General features: G+C 43.8%; 2 protein-coding genes and 1 long non-coding RNA gene across 9 annotated transcripts in view; 2 read left to right on the plus strand and 1 right to left on the minus strand.

Annotated features, from left to right (window-relative positions):
• Positions 1–39: 39 nt before the first annotated feature.
• On the plus strand, positions 40–5,170 carry RAMAC (RNA guanine-7 methyltransferase activating subunit). Its single transcript, XM_071099353.1, has 4 exons — positions 40–201; positions 1,499–1,543; positions 3,189–3,367; positions 4,370–5,170. The coding sequence occupies exons 3-4, from the start codon at positions 3,198–3,200 to the stop codon at positions 4,554–4,556; spliced, it is 357 nt and encodes a 118-aa protein (XP_070955454.1). The 5' UTR covers positions 40–201; positions 1,499–1,543; positions 3,189–3,197; the 3' UTR covers positions 4,557–5,170.
• A 4,478-nt stretch (positions 5,171–9,648) lies between these two features.
• C7H15orf40 (chromosome 7 C15orf40 homolog) lies at positions 9,649–24,803 on the minus strand. 7 transcript variants are annotated; one of them, XR_011625275.1, is made up of 6 exons: positions 24,658–24,803; positions 23,060–23,186; positions 21,374–21,501; positions 18,312–18,471; positions 16,008–16,280; positions 9,649–10,208 (listed from the first exon to the last, which is right to left on the minus strand). XR_011625275.1 is itself a non-coding variant. In XM_011768592.3 (4 exons), exons 1-4 carry the CDS (start codon positions 24,769–24,771, stop codon positions 10,203–10,205), a joined length of 375 nt encoding a protein of 124 aa, XP_011766894.2. In that variant the 5' UTR covers positions 24,772–24,803; the 3' UTR covers positions 9,649–10,202. The 7 variants fall into 7 exon arrangements, 4 of the variants coding, with proteins under 4 accessions (XP_011766894.2, XP_011766892.2, XP_070955450.1 ...); XR_011625277.1 differs by lacking the exon at positions 18,312–18,471; XR_011625276.1 differs by lacking the exon at positions 16,008–16,280.
• Positions 24,793–26,905, plus strand: part of LOC139364060 (uncharacterized) — a 57,260-nt gene continuing 55,147 nt past the window's right edge. Inside the window, exon 1 of the long non-coding RNA XR_011625279.1 lies at positions 24,793–26,014. This is a non-coding gene — a long non-coding RNA (uncharacterized lncRNA). The remainder of the gene's footprint in view (positions 26,015–26,905) is intronic.

A 26,905-nucleotide genomic window follows, 5' to 3' on the forward strand; every position in this document is an offset into this window, starting at 1 on the left:
GACAGGCACCCTCAACATTAGCCCGCCGGAAGCGGAAGTCAGGTGATTGTTGGATTCTAGAGGAAGGGGCTCCGTTACATTGGAGAGCTGGAGTGGTCTGGAGTTCCACGGTGTGGTGAGCCAGAGGTCACCTCTCCTGCGGCTTCTCAGTGTCTCGCCGGCGAGGTTCGGCCCGAGTTGGATAGACATAGCCCTTGGCCGGTGAGTCGCCCAGGACGCCCGGGAGGAGGGAGCGGGGCGGCCGAGCTGGGTGGCCGGCGAGGTGTCCTCCCCCGTGCGGTGATCTGTACTCTTTGCTAGACCGAAACCCATTTACTTCTCACGGCCCATAATTTCCCTCACTTCTGGAGGTATAAGGTGCTTCGGAAGGGAGCAAATCTGCCAGAACCTTGGTAAGCAAGCTGTGATGTGCCTTGAGGACGGACTGGAAAACGCAGTTGTTTTCAGTCTGCATCTTCGTCTGTTCCCCGGGCTCACCTCCTAGGGCAGCGAAACCCCATTCTGGTTGGTTATTTCCAGGGTTAGTCACCCACAGCCAAAGTTCTTTGTGGTTTTATTTATGGTGAATAAATTAGTAGTGTTCAAGTACAAATCTGAAAGGCTTATCCTAAAAGAACATATATACTTTATGAAGTTCTTATTCATACTTGAACTATTTTGCTTTTGAAGACCCAGAGGACAAATCTTGTAGCTTCTTGCTCTTCACTGTGAGAACCAGTTCCCTCTCTGGAATGTTAGTTTTGGAAGTCTTTAGAGCGGTTTTTTTGTTTGTTTGTTTGTTTGTTTGTTTTTTTTTGAGACAGAGTCTTGCTCTGTCGCCCAGGCTGGAGTGCAGTGGCCGGATCTCAGCTCACTGCAAGCTCCGCCTCCCGGGTTTAGACCATTCTCCTGCCTCAGCCTCCCGAGTAGCTGGGACTACAGGCGCCCGCCACCTCGCCCGGCTAGTTTTTTTTGTATTTTTTAGTAGAGACGGGGTTTCACGGTGTTAGCCAGGATGGTCTCGATCTCCTGACCTTGTGATCCGCCCGTCTCGGCCTCCCAAAGTGCTGGGATTACAGGCTTGAGCCACCGCGCCCGGCCAAGCGGTTTTTTTTTTTTGAGACGGAGTCTCGCTCTGTCGCCCAGGCTGGAGTGCAGTGGTGCGATCTCGGCTCACTGCAACCTCTGCCTCCCAGGTTCAAGCGATTCTCCTGCCTCAGCCTCCCGAGTAGCTGGGACTACAGGCACTTGCCACCATGCCCGGCTAATTTTTTCTATTTTTAGGAGAGATGGGGTTTCACCGTGTTAGCCAGGCTGGTCTGGATCTCCTGACCTCGTGATCCGCCTGCCTTGGCCTCCCAAAGTGTTGGGATTACAGGCGTGGGTCACCGCGCCTGGCCTTAGAGCACTTTTACTCCAATTCTGTCCTCGAGTAAGACTCTTATGCGCTACCCTCCCCCGCAAACGCCTTTTGAGAGTTTCCTTAAATAAAGTCAAGTTTGTTTTTTTCCTCCCACAGATTTAAACAACCTAATAAGCAATACAGCTGCCTCAAATCTTTGGGGTAAGTAAAGCTTGGGTCAATTAACATTCTATTTGAATTCCATTCTCAGTAATAATACAGTTGATATTTGTTTACATGAGTGTGGGTGGGGAGTCGTGGGAGAACATGAGAACATAAAAATGGAGTAGCACCTTTTCCTTGCCTTACGATTTTTACTGCCCATCTGGATTAGGTATGGGTCATCTTTTTAGTGATTTCTGTGATCCCAGTAGAATTCTTCTACGCATGATTTTAATTAGGTGAATTTATTTAAAACTCATTCCTTGGATTTGAGAATTTGACATATAGTTTGCCAATCCCAGACACATTGAAAGTCTTTTATATTTGGCATTTTATAAAGCATACTAAGAGCAATAGCCTGAAAGATAAGAGTGTCAGGCTGGGCGTGGTGGCTCACGCCTGTTATCCCAACACTTTGGGAGGCTGAGGCAGGCGGATCACCTGAGGTCAGGAGTTCAAGATCAGCCTGGCCAACATGATGAAACCCCATCTCTACTAAAAATACAAAAATTAGCGGGCAGGCGTGCACCTGTAATCCTAGTTACTCAGGAGGCTGAGACAGGAGAATCACTTGAATTCAGGAGGCGGAGACTGCAGTGAGCCGAGATCACGCCATTGCACTCCAGCCTGGGCAACAAGAGTGAAACTCCGTCTCAAAAAAAAAAAAAAAAAAAAGAAAAAAAACCTGGGTGCAGTGGCTCACACCTGTAATCCCAGCACTTTGGGAGGCCAAGGCGGGCAGATCATGAGGTCAGGAGTTCAAGACCAGCCTGGTCAACAAAACCCCATCTCTACTAAAAATACCAAAATTAGCTGGGTGTGGTGGCATATGCCTGTAATCCCAGCTACTTGGGAGGCTGAGGCAGGAGAATTGCTTGAACCTGGGAGGCAGAGGTTGCATTGTGCTGAGATTGCGCTATTGCACTCCAGCTCTGGGCAACAGAGCAAGACTCTGTCTCGGGGGAAAAAAAAAAAAAGAAAGAAAATCTACATATTGTTTCTTGCACTCCAAACAATAATTTTGGTTTAATTTTGTTGGAGTGAAAGTAGGTAGTATAAATGTTACAAATATTTGCATATGTTTGGAGGAAAGGCAGGCTAATGAAGAAGTTACCACAGTAGCTTCCATTGTCACATCTCTTTGTCCAAAACCTTTTATTGGAAGTTAATAACGTAAGAAAAATAATTTGGGCCAGGCACAGTGGCTCAAGCCTGTAATCCCAGCACTTTGGGAGGCCAAGGTGGGAGGATCACTGAAGCCCAAGACTTCTAGCCTAGGCAACATGGCAAGACCCCATATCTTCAAAAAATACAAAAATTAGCTGGGTATGGGTGGCATGCACCTGTAGTCCCAGCAACTTGGGAGGCTGAGGTGGGAGGATTGTTTGAGCCAGGGAAGTCAAGGCTGCAGTGACCCAAGGTTGTACCACTGTGCTCCAGCCTGGGTGACAGAGTGAGAGACCTTGTCTCAAAAAAAAAAAAAGAAAATGTTGAATTCAGTATCTAAAATATGACAAGTCTGAAAGCACACAAAGGCTTCCACGAATACCCTGCCTAAAAATTGCTTACTTCTTGGTTTTTCATTATCTGGAGAGAGTGTTAATTTTTAAATTTTTTTAATGGAAATGTCTTCAAAATTGTACAGAATTTCAGAATGACTGACACTGCCGAAGCTGTTCCAAATTTTGAAGAGATGTTTGCTAGTAGATTCACAGAAAATGACAAGGAGTATCAGGAATACCTGAAACGCCCTCCTGAGTCTCCTCCAATTGTGGAGGAATGGAATAGCAGAGCTGGTGGGAACCAAAGAAACAGAGGCAATCGGTGTGTATTCAAAAGAATAAATGCAGATGGTTGATCTGGCAGAGGATCGCTTTAATCTGCTAGACTGGAAGACCAGTGAGGGCAGGGACCACTGTTTTTAGTATGGCATACCTAGTACCTAATAACAGTACCTGATACATTGTTTCTGATAGATATTTGCTTTAATATTTTTTCAGCACCATATATTTTTTTCTTGCTGTTCAAGTGTGTGTGTTTTCTTGTTTTTAGATGTTCTTTCTGTAGACTATATTTTCAATGCAAATCTACTTTAAAAACCTAGAGTTGGCCGGGCGCGGTGGCTCAAGCCTGTAATCCCAGCACTTTGGGAGGCCGAGATGGGCGGATCACGAGGTCAGGAGATCGAGACCATCCTGGCTAACAGGGTGAAACCCCGTCTCTACTAAAAAATACAAAAAACTAGCCAGGCGAGGTGGCGGGTGCCTGTAGTCCCAGCTACTCGGGAGGCTGAGGCACGAGAATGGCATATACCCGGGAGGCGGAGCTTGCAGTGAGCTGAGATCCGGCCACTGCACTCCAGCCTGGGTGACAGAGCGAGACTCCGTCTCAAAAAAAAAAAAAAAAAAACCTAGAGTTTTCAACAACTGGTTCAATTCCAGAAAGAAAATATTGTTTTGATTTTACTTTAGGAAGAAGTTTACAAATGGAAGTTACTTTTACTTAATAATTCAAAATAGTCAAAGGAATAAATTACCATATCGTTTTTGTGCAATTGAATAGATTTCACTTTAATTTGGAACTATTCTATTGGTTATATAGTCTGCCTATGTCTCTGTAAAGTATACCTAGTATAACACTGGAAGAGTGATTTCAATCTTAGGAAAGTTTTGAATAACTGGTGCTATAACGTTCTATTGTGAAAAATGTTTTATAGTCTTATTTATTGTGTATTAGAATGAGAAACCAGAAGCACTGCTATGGGTTTGTCATAATGTTTTTTTAACAAGGGAAGTTTAAAGACTTTTTTTGTTTTTATTGTTGTAGGTTGCAAGACAACAGACAGTTCAGAGGCAGGGACAACAGATGGGGGTGGCCAAGTGACAATCGATCCAATCAGTGGCATGGACGATCCTGGGGTAACAATTACCCACAACACAGACAAGAACCTTACTATCCCCAGCAATATGGACATTATGGTTACAACCAGCGGCCTCCTTACGGTTACTACTGATAGAAATGTTGGCAGCTTTTAGTAAAAGCATTTACTCTGTTACCATGACAAAAGTTTGGGTGTCTTCTGTTGGTCATAGTTTTATATCTGATTTTAGAGAATGGATTATTGATTTTGTGGAAGTTGAGACTTTAAAAAAAAATAGATCTTACTTGCGAGATGCGATGGTTGCTGGGAATACCTGAAATTGTGGATTATATTGCTTGACTTCTACCTCAGAATCTTCTTTATTTCATGACTTAATACTGCTATGAGTTTGGTATATTATTTGACCTCTAGGAGTTCTTTGTTTTACACAGAAATAAAAATTTTTAAATAGAAAATGCTTACTTTTACTTTGTAAGGTAAGAGAGTTATCCATATGCTTAGATGTGTTCGTTTCTAAAATTCTAGAGGTTGATATAATCAGCTCATGAATGCACAGCTATGCTTCTTGTGATAGATTGTACATAACATCAGCAGTTGAAAGGTAAAACAATCGCTTTTTTTTTTGCTTTTGCTTTTGTAAAGTACTATGGTACTTTGTGATTCCTTACTCTATAGATGAGTCAGCGTCACATTTATTTGGGTTTCTTTTTAGAGGAAAATCAGTAATAAAGCTGTAAAATAAGGAATCGTTGTCAGTTTGTGTCTTGATCTCATGGTGGTTGGGATCAGGGTACACATTTTATGCAAACACTAAGGCTTTTCGCTAACAACATAGCAGGTCAAAATTCACACATACAAAAGTTTAACTCTGTACTGTTCACACTTTTCTTTTTAATCCTGTAAGTAATGCTGCATTTTGATTGTTCTTTTTTGGTATTTAATGTAGGCTGATTTTACAATGTTATATTCACTTGCAGATACATACCTCTGCTGCTTTCTCTTCTATAAATAGTGATGCTATAAACTTCCTTTCACAGAGATCATTCTATTTCAAATCATTTGAATGATTATTACAATGATTTCATTCAAATAAAAATTTTAAAAATTTAAGCATCTTCACTCCCAAGTTCTGGCAGTTAACCCATTTATTAATATGTTGAAATGAGATTTTTGTTTTTTTTATGCTGTCCTTCATATCTGTTGAAAAGGGCTTATTTGGTTTGAGAGTAACATTAGGAGTGCAAATTTCAACATAGGTCAAAGGAATTAACAGGCACCTTCCTAACTTTATTAGAGTGACCAAAAAAAAAAACTAAATAATATTTTAAAAGGCACCTTCCAGCTGGGCGTGGTGGCTCACGCCTGTAAACCCAGCACTTTGGGAGGCTGAGGCGGGCGGATCACTTGGGGTCAGGAGTTTGAGACCAGTCTGACCAACATGATGAGACCTCCATCTCTCTACTAAAAATACAAAAATTAGCCAGGTGTGGTGGCATGCCTGTAATCGCAGCTACTCGGGAGGCCAAGGCAGGAGAATCGCTTGAAGCCCAGAGGCAGAAGTTGAAGTGAGCCAAGATCATGCCACTGCACTCCAGCCTGGGCAACAGAGCGAGACTTCATCTCAAAAAAAAAGGGTATCTTCGTAAGCCTGTTTTTTACTGCCTTCTCTCTCAGCACCCCAGACTAGGCCCTCGAGGTTGACTTCTCCAGGTACTTCATGCTCTGCATCTACCTCTCCCTTTTATTCTCCCTTCCTGAAGAGCCACCCTCTCTGGTAACTATTTTATTGGAAAGGACCTAATAAGTCATGCATTCACATTAAGATGCAAATACAATCTTAACAGTAAGGGTTTTCCCTGTACCCCCCTAATTACATCAGTAGGCAAGAAGCCAGTGCTGTTATATAAAGATAGGATTTGATACTACAGATATTTAGCCTAGATAGTAATGTCCTGACTATACCCCAGGATCTTCTCTGAAAGCAGAAGTGTTATTAAAAATATGTATCACCTGGTTGGGTATGGTGGCTCATGCCTGTTATCCCAGCACTCTGGGAGGCTGAGGCGGGAAGATCACTGGAAGCCAGGAGTTCGAGGCCAGCCTGGGCAATGTAGCAAGATACTGTCTCTACAGAAAATTTAAAAATTAGCTGGTTGTGGTGGTGCATGCCTGTAGTCCTAGCTACTTAGGAGGCTGAGGCAGGAGGATCCCTTGAGTCCAGGAAGAGTTCAAGACTACAGTGAGCTAGGATCATGCCACTGTACTCCAGTTTGGGCTAGATAGACCCTGTCTCTAAAAGTAACGATTTATAGGCTGGGCGCGGTGGCTCACGCTTGTAATCCCAGCCCTTTGGGAGGCCGAGATGGGCAGATCACCTCAGGTCAGGAGTTCGAGACCAGCCTGGCCAATATGGTAAACTCCTGTGTCTACTAAAAATACAAAAATTAGCCAGGCATGGTGGCAGATGACTGTAATCCCAGTTACTTGGGAGGCTGAGGTAAGAGAATTGCTTGAACCTGGCAGGTGGAGGTTGTAGTGACCTGAGACCATGCCATTGCACTCCAGCCTGGGCAACAAGAGCGAAACTGTGTCTCAAAAAAAGAAAAGAAAAAAAAAGATTTATAAAATGATCACCTGAGAAAGCACAGGCAGTTGGGACAGTAGCTGACTATAGCTTTAGGGCAGGATTCTGTGCTGTGCCAGCTGTTGACACAAAGGGAGACGTATGGGTCCAAGGCCAGCGCTGGAGGAGTGCTTCTCAGGAAGCTCAGAAGAGATGTGGTTTTCCAACAGTATTTAAATGTTTTAACACCCAACACAGCTAGGCTGCATGTGTCCTGAGTATCAGCCCTGCTTGAAAACATGGGAAGAAACCTCCTTTCAACGTGAGTTAATTCTGCATGCTGCATGAATAATCTATGTTGTTATGGTTTTTGTTTTCTAACAGCAGTTACTATCAGACTGTACCCCTGCGTCCCACCTGCTTAAAACCAGGAAGAAATAAAAGGCACAGTTTCTGCTTCATAGGACAGAAAATGACGTGAAAAAAAAGCTTAAAGATAATTTAAGAGTGAGAACAAAGAATTAAAATAGTGTCACACAGAATTAATTTCAAGTAGACAGTCTGTTATAACAACATATGACATTAGGCATAAGGAGTCCTAGCTTCCAGTTCTGTGCTTAAAACCTATGTGACCTTGAGAAAATCATGTAAACGCTGAGCTTATTGGCTCAGCTGTAAAAATGGGGACAATACCCACCCTGCCACCCTCACAGAATTATAAAAATAAATAACCAAAGGAAGAGCTTGAGAATATAGAGTTGTGACCATTAAACCCCTAGTGGGATATAATAGGTGCTGCATAAACATTTGTTGAATCAACGGGAGGGAAGTATTTGGTAAATTGTAAAGCATAATGTTGACATAAAGGATGTAGAGTAATGGGCAGAAGATGAGGTAGGGCAGGAGAAGTTGAGAATTAAGGATCTGTGATTGTTTCCTTATGTTAATTCATATGTGAATTAGCAAAGGAAAGCAAATTATCTGATTCAGAAAATAAACACTTCAAATGTGGAAGATGGTTTGCATAAAAGTTGAGCTAAAATTAGTAGCATTTGGCCAGGCTCAGTGGCTCACGCCAGTAATCCCAGAACTTTGGGAGGCCGAGGTGGTGGACCATCTGAGGTCAGGAGTTCGAGACCAGCCTAGCCAACAAGGCAAAACCCTGTCTCTATGAAAAATACAAAAATTAGCCAGGCATGGTGGTGCACACCTGTAGTCCCAGCTACTAGGGAGGCTGAGGCTAGAGAATCGCTTGAACCTGGGAGGTGGAGGTTGCAGTGAGCCAAGATTGTGCCACTGCACTCCAGCCTCAGTGACAGGGCAAGACTCCATCTTAAACATAAATAAATACATAAATTAAAATAAAATTATAGCATTTGACATTTGAAAATTGGTAGTGAATTTAGAATGTCAAATATTAATTATTGAACACATCAGATTAATGTCCTTTTGAGAACAGGATGATGGGGACTTTGAGTTTTTTGTTTGTGTTTTGTTTTTGAGTGCTAGCTGGACTTGGGGTTACACAGAATGTAATAAAACTTGAGTCACTGCTCTGAGAATAGTTTTGGGGTTCCTGAAACCACATAGGAAAAAGACATCTGGGGAGATTTCTAGGATGGTTTTTGTTCCCAAAGCCACTTTCCTTATAATGCTCAACAGACAAATATGTAATTACCCCTTGTATTTTATTCACCTAAAGAAAAATATAGGACTTTATGATAGAATTAAGGGTAATGAAATATCAGTTTTAAGTTTAGAATGTTAAAATTGAAGGAAATGATCATTTTCCCTGAAGGTTATTGACAGCACTAATTTTGAACTCTCATAAAAGAACTACACTTGTTTCCTAAATGTAATTTTTTTTAAAAAATTATCTATTTTTAAACAAGTTCAAGCCAAACCTAAATACAATTTTTTTTTTTTTTTTTTTTTTTTTTTTTTGAGACGGAGTCTCGCTCTGTTACCCAGGCTGGACTGCAGTGGCCGGATCTCAGCTCACTGCAACCTCCGCCTCCCGGGTTTATACCATTCTCCTGCCTCAGCCTCCCGAGTAGCTGGGACTACAGGCGCTCGCCACCTCGCCTGGCTAGATTTTTGTATTTTTTAGTAGAGACGGGGTTTCACCGTGTTAGCCAGGATGGTCTCGATCTCCTGACCTCGTGATCCGCCCGTCTCGGCCTCCCAAAGTGCTGGGATTACAGGCTTGAGCCACCGCGCCCGGCCTACAATTTTTTTATACCTTAAAAATTTTCCTAGACTTCCTATTTCATTTGATTCATTCTATCCAAACACAGATCTGGCTATGTATGGAAATCTATGCCATAGACTGTTGACTTCTTTTACTTAGCACAATTATCTACAGTGAAAAGGATATTTTTTAAATTAGGCAATATAGGAAACAAATACTCCCAGCTTAAGGTGGCCTCTATTATTATTGGACTTCAGTTAGCTGGAAATGTTACTCGTGAAAGTACTTACTTTGTAATGTCAGACAAATGAGATATTATATGTAAACTATTTACTGAAATGCCTATTTGAATTTTTCTTTCAGTATCTTGCATTTTAACCAAAGACACATATTTAATATGTATAAATGAGGATTTTGAAATATTAAATAAGGCTTTGGTTAATTCTGTGTGAAAAATTAAGGTACTCAAAGAATTTTTGTTCTGTTTATTTATGAACACAGAAAGATATGCTTTTAAAACTCTCAAATTTTAAAATTGATTTAAGCCCAACAGCAGAAAATACTCTTGACACTGGCAGAAGTGAATATTGTTAATATTGAGATTAATCCTTTAGGATTCAGATATATCCAGATATGACACAATATCTAAACAAAGATTTTTCCTGACATTTGCTATATTAAATTATTATAGAATGAAATAAACAACTAGATTCAAGTAGTAGATTACAACACTGGAGCCCACAGCAGCCTTGAGAGCAGATATCTCCTCTTTTCTAGAAGTCTGGTTGATTACTGCTGGGACCAGCGTTTGAGGAAAATAAGGATGGAAGTAGAGATCCCTTGACCTGTGGACATTCTGGGAGAGAGTGGCCCTGGGCCAGGCTGGCTGCATGGGTCCCAATCAGTGGGGCTGCACTACATCACGGTGTGCCCAGGATGAGGAAGAAGTGACACTTCAGCTGTTGTGACACTGTTGAGGCCTCCGGGTGCCAGAGAAACATCTTGCTTCTGAGGAATTCAACTATCAGTGCTGTCAGATTAGAAAAGTGGAGATGAGCTGTGGATAATACCCCTCAGATTTAAAGATTTACAGGATGAAATAGGAGGAGCAGGTTAATGAAGAAGACAAGTCTTCGGTCAGAACAGCTGGCTGGGTACAGTGGCTCATGCCTGTAATCCCAGCACTTTAGGCAAAACTCCATCTCTACTAAAAATTAAAAAATTAGCTGGGCGTGGTGGTACATGACTGTAATCCCAGCTACTCGGGAGGCTGAGGCAGGAAAATCGCTTGAACCCAGGAGGCGGAGGTTGCAGTGAGCTGAGATTGCACCACTGCACTCCAGCCTGGGTGACAGAGCGAGACTCCGTCTTAAAAACAAACAAACAACAACAACAACAACAAAACAGCTAATATGTGATTCAACTGCCCCTTTGCAGGAATAAGAGAGAGCATGAAGTATGCAGCACCGAGCTAGGCACATAATGGGTACCCAGTCAGTGAGGTTCATATATAAGAATGAGTTATCTGTGGGCTGCTGAGGTGCAAGAAGGACAACTCGCATATCTTTCACCATATCTTCATAGGCTGATGGGCTGATTTCAGCTGTTTTCATTCTTCTCCCTAAAGGGCACAGACAGCCCCATGTATGGGCTAATTGAGCTGGTGTTTTCATTCCTTTCCCTCAGGGACATGAGAGCCCTATGTATTAATTACCAGTTAGATTTTCTCTGGGTTTCAGTGACTCCTCCTGAGACAGCTTCAGGGGATGATGTGATGATGATCTCATGGTTTTTTTCCACTGCTAGTGCCTTTAACTCCCTAAAGGATCTCCAGCTTCTTTGTCTGAATTAGGTAAATAAAGCTGCTCTAATTGCTAATGGCCAGAGCTTTGTTGTTTGTATGTGTATTTTTCACATTTTAAAATTTCCTCAACTTGTGTGTTTACAAAATAATATAAAAAGTGAAACAATACAAAAATGAATAATTTTGGCCGGACGTGGTGGCTCACGCCTGTAATCCCAGCAGTTTGGGAGGCCGAGGCAGATGGATCACCTGAGATCACGAGTTTGAGACCAGTCTGGCCAACTTGGCGAAACCCCGTCTTTACTAAAAATACAAAAAAAAAAAAAAAAAAGATTAGCTAGGCGTGGTGGCTCAGGACTGTAATCCCAGCTACTCAGGCTCAGGCTGAGGGAGGAGAATTGCTTGAACCTGGGAGGCAAAGGTTGTAGTGAGCCGAGATTGCACCACCGCACTCCAGCCTGGGCAACAAGAGCAAAACTTCGTCTCAAATAATAACAAATTAATAATAATAATAATAATAATTTTTTAACTGACTTCTATAGCTGTTATTTTCCTTTCTTTATTCACCCTTCTCTATCTTGCCTTCTAAATTCCATACTGTTTTCAGCCTCTTCTCTGTTGCACTGCTTCCAACATGGCCTTTATTTCTTTTTTTTTTTTTTTTTTTTTTTTTTTTTGAGACGGAGTCTTGCTCTGTCGCCCAGCCCAGGCTGGAGTGCAGTGGCGCGATCTCGGCTCACTGCAAGCTCCGCCTCCCGGGTTCATGCCATTCTCCTGCCTCAGCCTCCCGAGTAGCTGGGACTACAGGCGCCCACAACCGCGCCCGGCTAATTTTTTGTATTTTTAGTAGAGACGGGGTTTCACCGTGGTCTCGATCTCCTGACCTTGTGATCCGCCCGCCTCGGCCTCCCAAAGTGCTGGGATTACAGGCGTGAGCCACCGCGCCCGGCCATGGCCTTTATTTCTATTATGCTTTTGTTTTTCTTTTTTTTTTAATTTGAGACAGGGTCTTGCCCTGTCACCCAAGCCGGAATGCAGTGGCACAATCATGGCCCATTACAGCGTAAAACTCCTGAGCTCAAGTGATCCTCCTGCCTCAGCCTCGCAAGTAGCTGAGACTACAGGCACATGCCACCATGCCTGGCTAATTCTAAAAAAAATTTTTTGTAGAAATGGGGTCTTACTACGTCACCCAGGCTGGTCTCAAACTCCTGGCCGCAAACTATCCTCCTGCCTCAGCTTCCCAAAGTGCTGGGATTACATGTGTGAGTCAACATGGCCAGCTTTATCTTTTACTTTTAAATTCTGTTAGCCACATTTCAAGTGTTCAATAGCCACATGTGGTATGAGCAGCTATCACGTGTACGTGCTGCCCAGTATGACTGTAGAAGAGAACTAAAGGCTAGCATTGCTGTTGACTTGACTCACTCTCTTATTGTCCACAGTGCCCCAATCCCCCTAGGCATCTCTGAGGAAACCTAAGGCTTTGAAACAGTTTGAACATCACTGTGATAGTAAAAACACATCACAGATTAGTTTCCTGTAGAAATGACCAGGGAGTATGTAACTTGTGGCTGCAAAGTTTGGGGATTCTTCCCTCCCCAAACTCTATCTTGGGAACCGATGGACCCTGAGGCAGACAGGATCATAAAATGCAAACCCTTAATAACTGAATTATAAGGATTGTCTGAGGAATGCCTATGTGGGTAGAAATAGGTGGTCTTCCTGCAACCTAGAAAAAGGGAGTTCCTGTACTATGAAGGATCATTATCTCCAGTGTTGTCGCAAAAGATCATCTGTGGCTGGTTGATACCATAGGTCCATCCCTGCAGCAGAAATGGGAGTTATAGATGGTCATAGCTCCCTTACCTTGGCCTCTAATTTCCCTAGCTCTGATTCCAAGCTCTCCAAGCAGCCTTCAAATGATGATTCTCTTAAAGAGACTTCCCAAAGGGACAGAATGTTCTCACTAGCAGATCCCACTATAGTCTATTTGGCAGGTGTGTTCTTCACTCAAGTTAATAAGTTGGCATCTTGATTAGAAATTAGCTCCTTGCCAATTGTCCAGCCTAGATCCATTTTCAGAAACACTGGCTACATGGACTTCTGAAACCTGCAGAGTTAAGGAAGGAACTCAAGACCATGCTGATTCCACCGTGGCAATGGGCTGAGACTCTCATGTACCCAGCTGGCCCCAAGTTAACACCACTCTGGCCTGAGCTAAATTTAAGATACAAGGGGACTAAGCTTAAGGAATGGCTCTGAGAAGACGAGAAGGATCACAGCATGTGAGCCTGGTAGTCAGGCACTGCAGAACAAATTTCCTAATAGTGCTGTTGACTACAAAAGGAATCGAGTTTCAAAGTTTGTATGGCTTTCTGCTGTTGTGTTACGGTGCCACCTCTTGGATGTAAATTGAAATTCTAAGTTTTTAGTCACTAGTTACATGCATTAAAACAATTTGAATTTGGTGCCACATGGGTTCTAAAATGTATCTTTTGCATTATAGCTAAGTAACTATATAACCAAATGCCTGGAATCTAGGAGGGGATGCTGATAGCCCACAGCCTAGAGAGCTGCCTCCTAAAGTTTGAGCATTTACGTGTTTGGAACTTTATTTTTCAAAATGGAATCTCTGTCACTCAGGCTGGAGTGCAGTGGCACAATCTTGGCTCACTGCAACCTCTACCTCCTGGGTTCAAGTGATTCTCAGGCCTCAGCCTCCCGAGTAGTTGGGACTACAGGCATGTACTACCATGCCCAGCTAGTATTTTATTTTTAGTTTAGAAACGAGGTTTTGCCATTTGGTCAGGCTAGTCTCAAACTCCTGACTTCAAGTGATCCACCCCCCTCAGCCTCCCAAAGTGCTAGGATTACAGGTGTAAGCCACCACACCTAGCCTAGGTGTTTGGAACTGTAAACACTGCAAAGATGCCATCTCCATCCTCTGGTCCATCAGAGGGGATGCGGTCCATCCCCTAACCGAGAGGAAAGTGTGGAATGGCTCACAGAAATCGAGTCTGAAATCTCTGCTCCTGCCTCCAGGGCATAATGAGCCAGGCTCTTCTTTCCCAGGTTCTGTCGAAGTACAGTATAGGCAAAGCACCTAGCAGTGTCTGTCAAGTAAGCACCCAAGATAATAAATGATTAATACATCATGTTTGCACAAGTAATTATCATTTATTAAGGTGGGGATGATAGATGACAGATGCAGTGCTAGAACATCATATGTCAGCATAGTTGGATAAATATTTTTCAAACCTTATTCATGGGCTGCTTCAAATCCGGGATTCTCAGGATAACACAAGACAAGAAAGGCAGTGTAATCAAGTCAATGTAGACTGCCTAGCCAGTATGCACTTGAAATTAATGGGAGTGGGCAAAGCTAGAATCATGTCATTAAACGAATGTTATGGAGGCTGAATATTTTGTGTCTTGGGTACTAGGTCACTGGGTCTACTTCAGTATTCATGGGGAAGACCACAGCGCAGATGATGAAAAGTACATTAACTGAGCTTCTACAGCAGGTCAAGGTGCCCAAGCCTTAGCTGTGATCTCTTACTAGTAGGAATAATCCTATGTGAGACAATTTGTTAGACTGCTAAAGACTACCTCGTTTGCAGGGGGAAAAGGGAATCATGTTCTGGAAATACAGCCCCTGGGCCAGTTCCTACCTCCAACAGTTTTTGTTTTGCTTTGTTTCTGGTTTTTTGTTGTTGTTGTTGTTGTTGTTGTTGAGACGGAGTCTCGCTCTATCGCCCAGGCTGGAGTGCAGTGGCGCGATCCCGGCTCCCTGCAGCTTCTGACTCCCGGGTTCAAGCGATTCTCCTGCCTCAGCCTCCCAAGTAGCTGGGATTATAGTCATGTACCACCATGCCCAGCTATTTTTTGTAGTTTTAGTAAAGGCAGGGTTTCACCATGTTGGCCAGGCTGGTCTTGAACTCCTGACCTCAGGTGATCCACCTGCCTTGGCCTCCCAAAGTGCTGGGATTACAGGCGTGAGCCACCATGCCCAGCCCCAAAGTAGTTTTTGATGACAAAGTGTCACCATATCTTCTTTGTTACAAGATACTGCCATGTTTCTCACAGAAAAAAAACTTACTAGGCAAAATGTCCCCACATTTAAAATATCACCATTTAAAATGAAGTAAACATGTTATCATAGTAGAAACTGGTGGTTCCTATCCAGCACCCATTCCTCTCTTCGTACTTTTCCCAATTTTATTCAGGTACCCAACTCTCTCTACTTCTTTGCTTCTGAGTATGCTGACCTCTAGGATGGGCCTTAATTGGCCTGAAATAATTAGGGTAACTCTTTCCTCTATAGTTACTGCTTTAGGGAACTTGTGTTACAGAATGGCATTCCTTGACCATAGGGGCTAGCTTAGAAACTTCATGTGACTTGATTTTGGCTGATATAAGGGAAGGTTGACTGAAAGCTTTTGGAAAATACCAGAGCTCCTTGGAGTGGCCTTTTCTCCTACTGGAGGGGTTGATACATGAATATGAAACCTGGTTGGCCTTTTGTCTACATGAGGCAAGTGGGCCTAAGGATGAAACTGGCACTGCTGAAAAGTGAGGGGAAGGAAAGAAAGCTGTCTTTTTTTTTTTTGAGACGGAGTCTCCCTCTGTAGCCCACGCTGGAGCACAATTGTGCGATCTCAGCTCACTGCAACCTCTGCCTCCCGGGTCCCGGTTCACATGCAATTCTCCTGCCCAGCCTACCGAGTAGCTGGGATTACAAGCATGTGCCACCATGCCCCGCTAATTTTTGTATTTGTAGTAGAGACGGGATTTCACCATGTTGTTCAGGCTGGTCTTGATCTCCTGACCGCGTGATCCGCCCACCCTAGCCTCCCAAAGAGCTGGAATTACAGGCACGAGCCCATGAGCCACCACGCCCTACGGAAAGTTGATCTTTTTTTTTTTGAGATGGAGTTTCGCTCTTGTTGCCCAGGCTGGAGTGCAATGGCACGATCCCAGCTCACCACAACCTTGACTCCCGGTTTCAAGTGATTCTCCTACCTCAGCCTCCTGAGTTGCTGCGATTACAGGCACGCACCACCACGCCTGGCTAATTTTTTGTATTTTTAGTAGACACGGGGTTTCTCCATGTTGGTCAGGCTGGTCTCAATTCCCGATCTCAGGTGATCCACCCGCCTTGGCCTCCCAAAGTGCTGGGATTACAGGCGTGAGCCACTGTCCGGCCAGGAAAGTTGATCTTTTATGGTATCATTTTATGACATTCTAACAGTGATCCATGTAAAATCCACAAGTAAAACGGCTTTATGGCACACACTGAAATGGTGTAGAAAGAGTGAGAAAAGCTCTTAAGACCATGTAAAACAGAAGCACATTTGCAGGCAGTATATGGCACAGTTTAGAAGACAAAGCAGCTGGGCTTAAACCAAGCTCTGCCACTAATGTGCACTGTGATCTCACATAAGCCACCTTTTTCTTGTCCTTGATACCTATTTGGTACAAGTTAAGAGTTGTACTAGATGAGTGGCTTCTCTTTCACTGTCTGGGATTTTTTCTTTTTTTTTTTTTTTTTTTGAGACGGAGTCTCACTCTGTTGCCGAGGCTGGAGTGCAGTGGCACCATGTCGGCTCACTGCAACTTCCATCTCCTGGGTTCAAGCAATTCTCTTGCCTCAGCCTCCTGAGTAGCTGGGATTACAGGCACCCACCACCACGCCTGGCTAGTTTTTATATTTTTAGTAGAGACGAGATTTTACCATGTTGGCCGGGCTGGTCTCAAACTCCTCACCTCAGGTGATCCACCTGCCTTGGCCTCCCAAAGTGCTGCAATTATAGGAGTGAGCCACCACACGGGCCTGGACTTCTTACATATGAGGTCTTACATATAATCTTATATATAAATATATGTATGTGTATATATATACACATATGCATAAAATTTCTATCTGTCTGTCTATCGAGAGAGACAGAGACAGATACAGTGTCTCACTTTGTTGCCCAGGCTGGTCTCCAACTCCTGGGCTCAAGTGTTCCTCCTGCCTCAACCTCCCAAAGTGCTGGGATTACAGGTGTGAGCCACCATGCCCAGCTACCATCAGGAATTTTTATTATTGGTCTTCCTTGTGGATTTTGTTTTTAATGATTTGGTCCATCAATATATCTTTCTCATGTACTTGCTGGACAAAGCACACAACTGCAAATCAGCTCTTCTGATCAGCAAAGGAAATTAGGTTATTTACCTTAATAAATTACTATAACTTGAGCTGAATATGTAAAAATATATTATTAGCTTTTGAAACTTTAATATAGATGTAATTTCTGACAGGCTTTTACAAATACTAAAAATAGCTTCCAAGTCCTCTTTCTTAAGGATCTTTGGAGAGTCATAAAAACTAGTGAACTTGCTAATTGTAAGTTATTACTGAGGAAGAAGAAAATTCAGTGACTTCTCAAAAATTGTAATTCACATTTAATTACAAGTCATGATTTTTCTTTACTTTTTCCACAAAATGGTCAATAGTCTTTAAAAGATGTAAAAAAAAAAAAAAAAAAATTTTTTTTACATTTAAATTAGCATTTTAAAATCTAAAGTAAGACTACAAAGCAGCATAACAGGTTTTCTGTCACTTGTAAACTGGATTAGAAGGCAATCCTCCAAATTCCAGAACCGTTGTGGAGATATGATTTTTAATTTACAATCCAGAAAAACTGCATTCAACAAGGAGTCAAAGGATTTGGGTTCTAGTTGCCAGCTTGCATGGTACAATCTTGAGTAAGTCTCTCAACTTCTGGATATAGGATATCAAAAGCCCCCCGCAACAGAATGAAAGGTGTTAAATCAGGTCATCTTGAATATTCTTTCCAACTCTGTTATTTTACAACGCCATGAAATCAGAGTAACATGTTCCAGGCTGTTTGGGGTTAGGGATTTTAGAACCTGATTCAATGTATAGCACTTTCTAAATTTCTACTTTTTGGAGTCTTATTCGAATATATACCTATATATGTCCCCCATGTTCTTCTATGCATGTAGTATATTTTTCTATTTAACAGTCTCTTTATCATTAGCAATAAAAAAAAGTTTCTCAAGGATGTATTTTTCATTTCTTTTTTTTGGGGGGAGGGAGTTTCACTCTTGTTGCCCAAGCTGGAGTGCAATGGCGTGATCTCGGCTTACTGCAACCTCTGCCCCCTGGGTTCAAGTAATTCTCCTGCCTCACCCTCCTGAGTAACTGGGATTACAGGCATGCGCCATCACTCCAGCTAATTTTGTATTTTTCCTAGAGATGGGGTTTCACCATGTTGGTCAGGCTGGTCTCGAACTCCTGACCTCAGGTGATCCACCCACCTCGGCCTCCCAAAGTGCTGGGATTACAGGCATGAGCCACTGAGCCCGGCCTCATTTCTTGCTTTTATGTTTTTCTGGCTTCCTTTTTTAATTTCTCCAAGATCTCTTCTGGAGTTGTAGAAGCCAAAAGCTTCACCACCTTTTCACGAGATTTACCACCCTGGACCAAAAGAGAAAAAACATACTTTACTGTTTAGCACATTCTATTGCTATTAGAGATAGCAGACCTTAGTTGTATAATGGGCTCTCCTGATGGCTTAGGTACCACTTTTTCTTGGTTACTTAGGCTCTAATCAAAGACTGTCTCTTAGATTCTTCCTAACATTTGTTACTAAACTTTTGTTAGTACTAACAACTCTCCAGGGTTTTTACCTTCATACATCAATTTCTATAATAAAAGCTGGACATTAAAAACTCAAAAATAGGTTGGGCATGGTGGCTCACGCCTGTAATCCCAGCATTTTGGGAAGCTGGGGCGGGGGGGTGGGGGTGGATCACAAGGTCAGGAGTTCGAGACCAGCCTGACCAACATGATGAAACCCTGTCTCTACTAAAAATACAAAAATTAGCCGGGGGTGGTGGCGTGTGCCTGTAATCTCAGCTACTCAGGAGACTGAGGCAGGAGAATCGCTGGAACCCAGGAGGCAGAGGTTGCAGTGAGCTGAGATCGTGCCACTGCATTCCAGCTTGGGCAACACAGCGAGACTCCATCTCAAAAAAAAAAAATCTAAAAAATGAATATAGAATCTTTATAATATTCTAGTCTCAAGCAATTCTTTAAGTTAAAAATGAAAATCATCTTTAAAATAAATAAATATTGCAATTTTATAAAAACTTTGTAGTAAAATAATTATAAATATAAACAAATTGGTATTCTCTATGTTGTTAACATTTCTGAAAATTCCAAACAAAAAGCAGCCAGATATTCAAGTGCTACGATTTCACAACCACTTAAAACAACTTTAAAAAGGATTTGTTGGCCGGGTGTGGTGGCTCATGCCTGTAATGCTAGCACTTTGGGAAGCCGAGGCGGGTGGATCACTTAAGGTCAGGAGTTCGAGACCAGCCTGGCCAACATAGCGAAACCCTGTCTCTACTAAAAATACAAAAATTAGCCGACGTGTTGGTGCATGCCTCCAATCCCAGCTACTCGGGAGGCTGAAGCAGGAGAATCACTTGAACCCGGGGGGCAGAGGTTGCAGTAAGCCGAGATTGCGCCATTGCACTCCAGCCTGGGCAACAAGAGTGAAACTCCGTCTCAAAAAAAAAAGGATTTGTTTTCAAACACAGCCTTTAAAGAAGATTAAATTTGAGAAGCAGTTTATTTAGATCAATGGAATTTGAACAGGCAGAAGAGTGGGGAATACCTTTCAGGCAAATGTCAGAGCATGAGCACTAAACAAAAATCAGAAATGACCTGCCACAGGTTTGGATTTTTAGGTGCAGTTTGTTAATCAATGACTGTGAATGCCAGCTGGAATCTGGATAGGAGCTATATAGTATAGCACTGGAAAACAAGTAGAGCTTTAAGAAATATAAACATGGCTGGGTCCCACTCCTGCAGACTCTATTTCAAGAAGTCTAGAGTGATACCCAGGGATCTGTATTTAGAAATCATTCCTAGGTGATTTTGATATCCACCCCTACTACAAAACCATATTAATGACATCATATGAACCTTCTATCTTCCCAATGAGCTACTCCTAGTGAGCAAGGACAAAGCAGGGGTTTAGCAATACTTGACGGAGTCATTCATGGAGATGACTAACAATAGGAATTGCTTTAGGTTGTTTAGTGTGGTGATGGCTTAAAGGATGAGAGAGGTAAGCAAGATTAATCTGACAGCAGGTTCAGGAATGATTTCAGAAAGGAGAAAATGTTGGCAACAGTGGCAGTGAAGAAGCATAAGCACACAGCGCGGACAGTCTCAGTAAGGATTAAGGCAGCAGGCATGAAGGAGACTAAATAGGAAGAATTCACAGATTTCTGCGATTAAGTAAATATAAAAGTTATAAACAACTAGTTTCTCAATTATTTGAAAAAGACAGAAAAATCAGTATTTTACGAATCATTATTAATGTGTAATAATCAAAAATGGCTGGACGTGGTGGTTCACACTTGCAATCCCAGCACTTTGGGAGGCTGAGGTGGGCAGATCAGTTGAGGTCAGGAGTTCGAGACCAGCCTGGTCAACATGGTGAAACCCCGTCTCTACTAAAAATACAAAAATTAGCTGGGTGTGGTGGGGGGGCACCTGTAATCCCAGCTACCTGGGAGGCCTGAGGCTGAAGAATCGCTTGAACCCGGGAGGCAGAGATTGCAGTGAGCCAAGATCACGCCACTGCATTCCAGCTTGGGCAACACAGCGAGACTCCATTTCAAAAAAGAAATAAAATAAGGCCAGGCGCGGTGGCTCACGCCTGTAATCCCAGCACTTTGGGAGACCGGGGTGGGTGAATCACCTCAGGTCAGGCGTTTGAGATCAGCCTGTCCAACATGGTGAAACCCTGTCTCTACTACAAATACAAAAATTAGCTGGGCCTGGTGGTAGGTGCCTCTATTCCCAACTACTCGGGAGGCTGAGGCAGGAGAATCGCTCGAATCTGGGAGTGAGAGGTAGCAGTGCACCAAGATTGCACCACCGCACTCCAGCCTGGAAAACAGAGCAAGACTCCATCTCAAAAACAAAAACAAAACCAAAACAAAGAAATAAAATAATCAAAGATGTTTAAAAAGAGAGAGACTGCCGGGCATGGTGGCTCATACCTCTAATCCCAGCACTTCGGGAGGAGGAGGCAGGTGGATCACTTGAGGTCAGGAGTTACAAGACCAGCCTGACCAACATGGTGAAACTCTGTCTTTATTAAAAATACAAAAATTAGCCAGGCGTGGTGGCATGCGCCTATAATCCCAGCTACTCAGGAAGCTGAGGCAGGAGAATAGCTTGAACCCAGGAGGTGGAGGTTGCAGTGAGCCAAGATTGTGCCACTGCACTCCAGCCTGGGCGACAGAGCAAGATTTTGTCTCAAAATAAATAAATAAATAAATAAAGAGAGACCTACCTTATCCAAAACCACATCACTCTTCCTGAGTTCTAGGACCTTGGAAAGATACCGACAGAGCTCAGCATTAGCCTCTCCCTCTGATGGAGGTGCTGCGATAGCTACATTTACGGCCTCTGCTGTCAAATCTGGAATGAAAACAGTATGGACTTTATCCTTAAGGAGTTCTTTTTCTTCATGAAGCAAGGACATTTTGTAAAAGAATTTTTGCATTTGCCTGGCACATAAATTTTCAATTAAAAACTGTTGAATGAAGAAATGAATTATTAATCACATTTAAGGGAACATGAACGTGATAAAAATGGCCCTACCATTACAGGAAATAAATCCAGAGAAGAAAACAGTTATTAACTCAATCTTGCTGACCAAGATGGGCTTACAGAGCCCTGGGGAGTATCCTGGATTTAGGCAACTGGAAATAGACCTTGGTATGTGAAAAGCCCCAGGCAGGGAGTCATAGATGGCCTTCAGCCTCATCAATGTCACTGAGGAAGTGCATGGACAGGGCAGCTTACTAGATTGTACATAGTTGTGCAGGGTTTCCTCATCAGGAAAATGAGAGCCCTGGACTAGGTTCACCTCTTATGTGACATACATCCTGAGTGTTTTTAAAATTTAATAATGTTTACTTAACAAATAATTACAGAGCACTTACTATACTCTGATTTTAAGCACACACAAATGTGTTAAAGGCTTTACAAATACTAACTTCTTTAATCCTTATAATGACTTTTATGAAGATATTAATACCATTATTATCTCCATTTTACAAATGAGCCATGGCACCCAGCCTCCCATTTTAGATCTAATGAAACATAATACTCCAACAGTAGATAATGTTCACACCCACTACTTAGAAAATGCTGGCCAAGGAGGGTATGGCTAAGTTAACCTGGTCATCAGCATAAACCAGGTCTAGCACACCAATTTTGTGGTCTTCCTTTCAAAATCTAAAAATGGTTTGAAATACAGAGCTTTAGAGGTGCAAAAGACCTTCAAAATAATTTAGAGCAACGGTTTTCCAACTTTTTTCTCCTTTAGAAACCCTTTCCCCCAGTTTTCTCTAGAATCCCAATATTTAAAACATATGTAAATATAGCTAGTCAGCAGCCCTGTCTGCCTGGCCTCCCCCTTGCCCAAAGCTGATTCCTGAGGCACCTCCAGCACTCCAGAGAATAGCCTGAAAGCCTCTTAGTCTAATGATCTCATCTGACAGATGAAAAAACTGGGCTCATGAATGTTTTATACTGTTTTGATTTAAAACAAGTTCGCACAGGAACTGATCATGGGTCTCAGATCTCAAGTTTTCTCCCTCTCCTTAGGCCAGTGATCGTTAAACTACACTAAAATGTCTCTTCTTTCTCTGGCCAATGTCTCCAGTTTTGGAATAGGACAAACTAAGAATAATCTAGACTATGCACAAGTTTCCATACCTGTCCTTTCTAAAATACCGTATTTTTAAAAAGGAAAATATACAATGGTTTTCATGTAACTTGGCATGATTTAAAGATATATGCACTTTCAGACACCTTTACATTAGAATCTAGAATTTTAAAATGGAGAAGCCTCTAACTGCAGATGTGAAAAATGAACTGTCACAGAATAAGCTTTCAGCTAACCAAAGCAAAGGGAGGCTGTAGGAGACACCTGATTCACACCTGATCCCACCCCAGTGTCCAGGTATACCTGTTACAGCATTTTGTCTGGAGCCAGGTTTTGCATGGATGGTTATGGTGACACAACCTTTAGGATCAACTGCCACAGGACCTAAGGGAGGAAATGGTCTCTCTGGTTCCTTGCTCTGGCTTTTCCCCTAAAATGACAACCACGCAACTTTACAGGTTACAAAATACTTTCCCACACATTTAATTTGATTCTTCCACTACCCCCTTTCACCCTTAACAGACAAATTAGGTTAATCAGTGGTGTCCTGGGACTTCTGGCCACCTAGAACGCTTTTCCCACAACCTTCAAGGCTCTACTCAATTTTCCCACGAAGCGTTCCCATCAACCCAAGAGTGTTTTTTCCTCCCTTGCAAGAAAACTTAACCCTGGCTTCTAAACTTTATTTATTTTTTATTTTTTTATTTTTATTTTTTTTTTTTTTGAGACAGAGTCTCGCTTAGTCGCCCAGGCTGGAGTGCAGTGGCGCGATCTCTGCTCACTGCAAGCTCCGCCTCCCGGGTTCATGCCATTCTCCTGCCTCAGCCTCCCGAGTAGCTAGGACTACAGGCGCCCGCCGCCTCACCCGGCTAATTTCTTGCATTTTTAGTAGAGACGGGGTTTCACAGTGTTAGCCAGGATGGTCTCGATCTCCTGACCTTGTGATCCGCCCGCCTCGGCCTCCCAAAGTGCTGGGATTACAGGCGTGAGCCACCGCGCCCGGCCTGCTTCTAAACTTTAATGCTTGTTCCTCCCTCTGCTTTATATTTCCAGTTCCTTGGGGGCATAGTCCATTTATTATTCATCATTGTATCTCATGCAGTCGGAGCTAATAAATGTTGGTGAAAATGTGTGTGTGTGCGTGTTGGGGGAAAGGGAGAAAAAAACAACAGTGCTTGATATTTAAAGGCCTGTTATGCGATAGGGGCTGTGCTAGGAACTTTCCTTCAACAAATATGTAGGCAATGGATATGTAAAGATGAAAAGGTACATGGCCCTTGCTCTCAAGGAGCTCGGACTACTGCGAGAGAGAAAGAACATACAAAATAATAATACACTGTGCTAAGGGCACCGATGAGATAGGCACAGAACATTACCCCACAGGCAGCTCAGCATTGGGGCACAGGTGGATGCTGCCAGCAGGAGGCAGTGCTTGAGCTGAGTCTGAGAAACGGACTGGGTTGGCCATACAAAGATGGCGGAAATGGGAGTGATGTATTCTTGACAGAAGCGGTGCGATCAGCCAAGGTAAGGGAGGAGAAAGCAGAATACAGCCTCCCGGGGAAGCGCAGGCGTCATGCCGCTGCTGGAACATGAATTGCTGGACTGGGAGTGCGGGGAGGAGGCCAGAGGTCAGCACACGCAGCCCAAGGAAAGCTCGGCTGCCGCCGGGCCCAGCGCTCAGAAGTCACCGGGCGGACGGCGGCGCAGCCTACTGAGGCGGGGTGACAGCAGCAGGAGCCGTAGCTCTGGGGGTGGCAGCGGCTGTCTTGAGCCCCGGAACTGAAAGACAGCAAGCCGCTGGCAGTGCCTCCACTCACCCTCGGGCCCCGCTTCTCCCGCGCTCCTCAATGAGTAGCCCTAAGGCCCACCCCTCTGCTTCCAAGGGACCTGCTACTGGCCTTGGTCGTCGCACCAGCCTTCTTAGGCATCTCAGCGCGAAGAGGAAGCCGAGCTGAGCCCCAAGTATTGGGTGTTGACCGGAGCTGCCTCAGCACGCTGCGGAACCGCAGCATCCCCGCCTGCGTAGGCGCCGGAAGAGCCCTCTGCGCTTGCGCAGGTAGCTGGCAGGCGCGGCCTCAGCGCCCAGCGCCCAGCGCCCAGCGCACCTCTGGCCCGACGGCGACACCTTAAGGCCGGCGGAAGCGAGCCTCGTGCCCCCAGAACATGGGCAAGCCTCTTTTGTTCTGGAACTGGCCTCAGGAAGTGCAACTGCGGAGCTAGGGCCTCACCGTGTCATGGCCCACCCCCTCAGCTGATGGGAAGGTGTGTCACCTCTGGCGTTCTTTCCTAATCAGGGAAAGAAAGGTATTGTCCCTTCTCAGAATTGGAGAGCGCGGCAAGGAGTGCACAGGGCCAGGTGTCTTCTCGCTCCCGTAGCCAAGCCACAGGCAGCAGAGTCCCACGCTGCTGCCTGTGGCCATCAAGTCGATATAGAGCTTCGTGCCAGCTTGGCCCTTGTGAATCTTCCACGTATCGATGGCGCACCTACCTTGTGCCAGGCGCAGCGGATCCCACAATGTAAAAGAAAAGGAAATACACTGCGACATGTGATATGGCGAGACATGAAACAAATCAGCAGAGGCAAGATCATGGAGTCACTGAAGGCTTTCAAGCAAGGGATTAGCAGTCCAATTTGTTGTTTTAGAAAGACACCAGCTGCACTGTGGCCGACAGAGGAAAAGCCAGAAATAGGGAGATCCGCCCCCTAAATGGGAGAGGGTGGCCTGAACTAGAGTAACCGCAGGGAGGGTGGAGCGCTGATCATTTCAAGGATCTTCAGGAACTGGAATCATCAGAACTTGGGAATGACTGCATGTGCGAATAAGGGGGAAGAGTCAAGGAAATGCCCAAGTTTGAGGCCCAAGGAACAGGTCTGGGAGTCCGAGATGAGGAGTTCAGCTTTGTACATAATGAGTTTGAGATGCCCGCGGGACATCCAAGTACAAGTATTAAAGGGGTAACCGAATATATGTAACTGAAAGTTTGTGAAATCAAGGCTGGCGATAGAGATTCTGGAATCTTCTGAAAGCAGATGGCAATTGAAGCTATGGAAATGGATGAGAGTGTGTGTAAAGAGCACGAGGGCTCAGGATAGAACAGCAAGGGCAGGTAGAGAAGTCATTGACCAGGTAAGAGTACAGTGCAACGGCAACTAAGGAAACGCGCTTCAAGAGGGAATATCAACAGTGATGAACGCTCCAGAGAGAGCATGTCACATGTAACGACTGAGAAGTGGCCACAAGATTTAGAAATCAGGTCAGTGTTGGTGACCTGGGCTAGAGCAGTTTCAGTGGAGAGAAGGAAATGGAGATAATTGTAGAGAATAATCCAGTGACTTCACTGTGAAGGAGCAATTGGTATCTGAAGGGGCACATGACATTCAGATACTTATTTTTACCATATTTGAAGATTGGTAGGAAAGAGCCAGGAGAGGAGAGGTTACAGCAGAGGGCGGTTCCTGAAGAGGTAGGATCTGAGCTCAAGTAGAGACTGACTTCACTACAGGAGGCCTTAGACACTCCCTCCTTCCTAAGGGAAAGCTTAGATGGACATGTAGCTATGTTTATAGGTTTGGTGATGGGAGGTGGAATTTCTTTCATTAACTAAGGGCGGGGAAGGTGTTGAAGGTGTGAGCAAAGTGGAACAGCTTTACATTGGGACTCTCGAGACTGGCAAAGGGCTGACTATTGCAACTCACTCAGCAGTAGACAGTTAAGGAAGACCATGAAATCCTCATGATCCCAATTTATAGTTACATTATTTTATTTTATTTATTTTTGAGAAAGAGTCAGGGGGATGGGAAAAGCCTGTCGCCCAGGTTGGAGTGCAGTGGCAGGATCTCGGCTCACTGCAACCTCCGCCTCCTGAGTTCAAGCAATTCTCCCTGCCTCAGCCTCCAGAATAGCTGGGACTATAGGCGCACGCAACCACGCCCATTTTTTGTATTTTTAGTAGAGACAGGCGTTTCGCCATTTTGCTCAGGCTGGTCTCGAACTCCTGAGCTCAGGCAATCCACCTGCTTTGGCCTCCCAAAGTGCTAGGATTACAGGTGTGAGCTAGCGCCTGGCCTATAGTTACATTACTTTAAATGCCTGGATTAACCAGCTAAGAAGTTTTTTTTTGTTTTTTGTTTTTTTGTTTTTTAAT

This window comes from Macaca nemestrina, chromosome 7 (assembly GCF_043159975.1).
Source record: "Macaca nemestrina isolate mMacNem1 chromosome 7, mMacNem.hap1, whole genome shotgun sequence".
Taxonomy (NCBI): domain Eukaryota; kingdom Metazoa; phylum Chordata; class Mammalia; order Primates; family Cercopithecidae; genus Macaca; species Macaca nemestrina.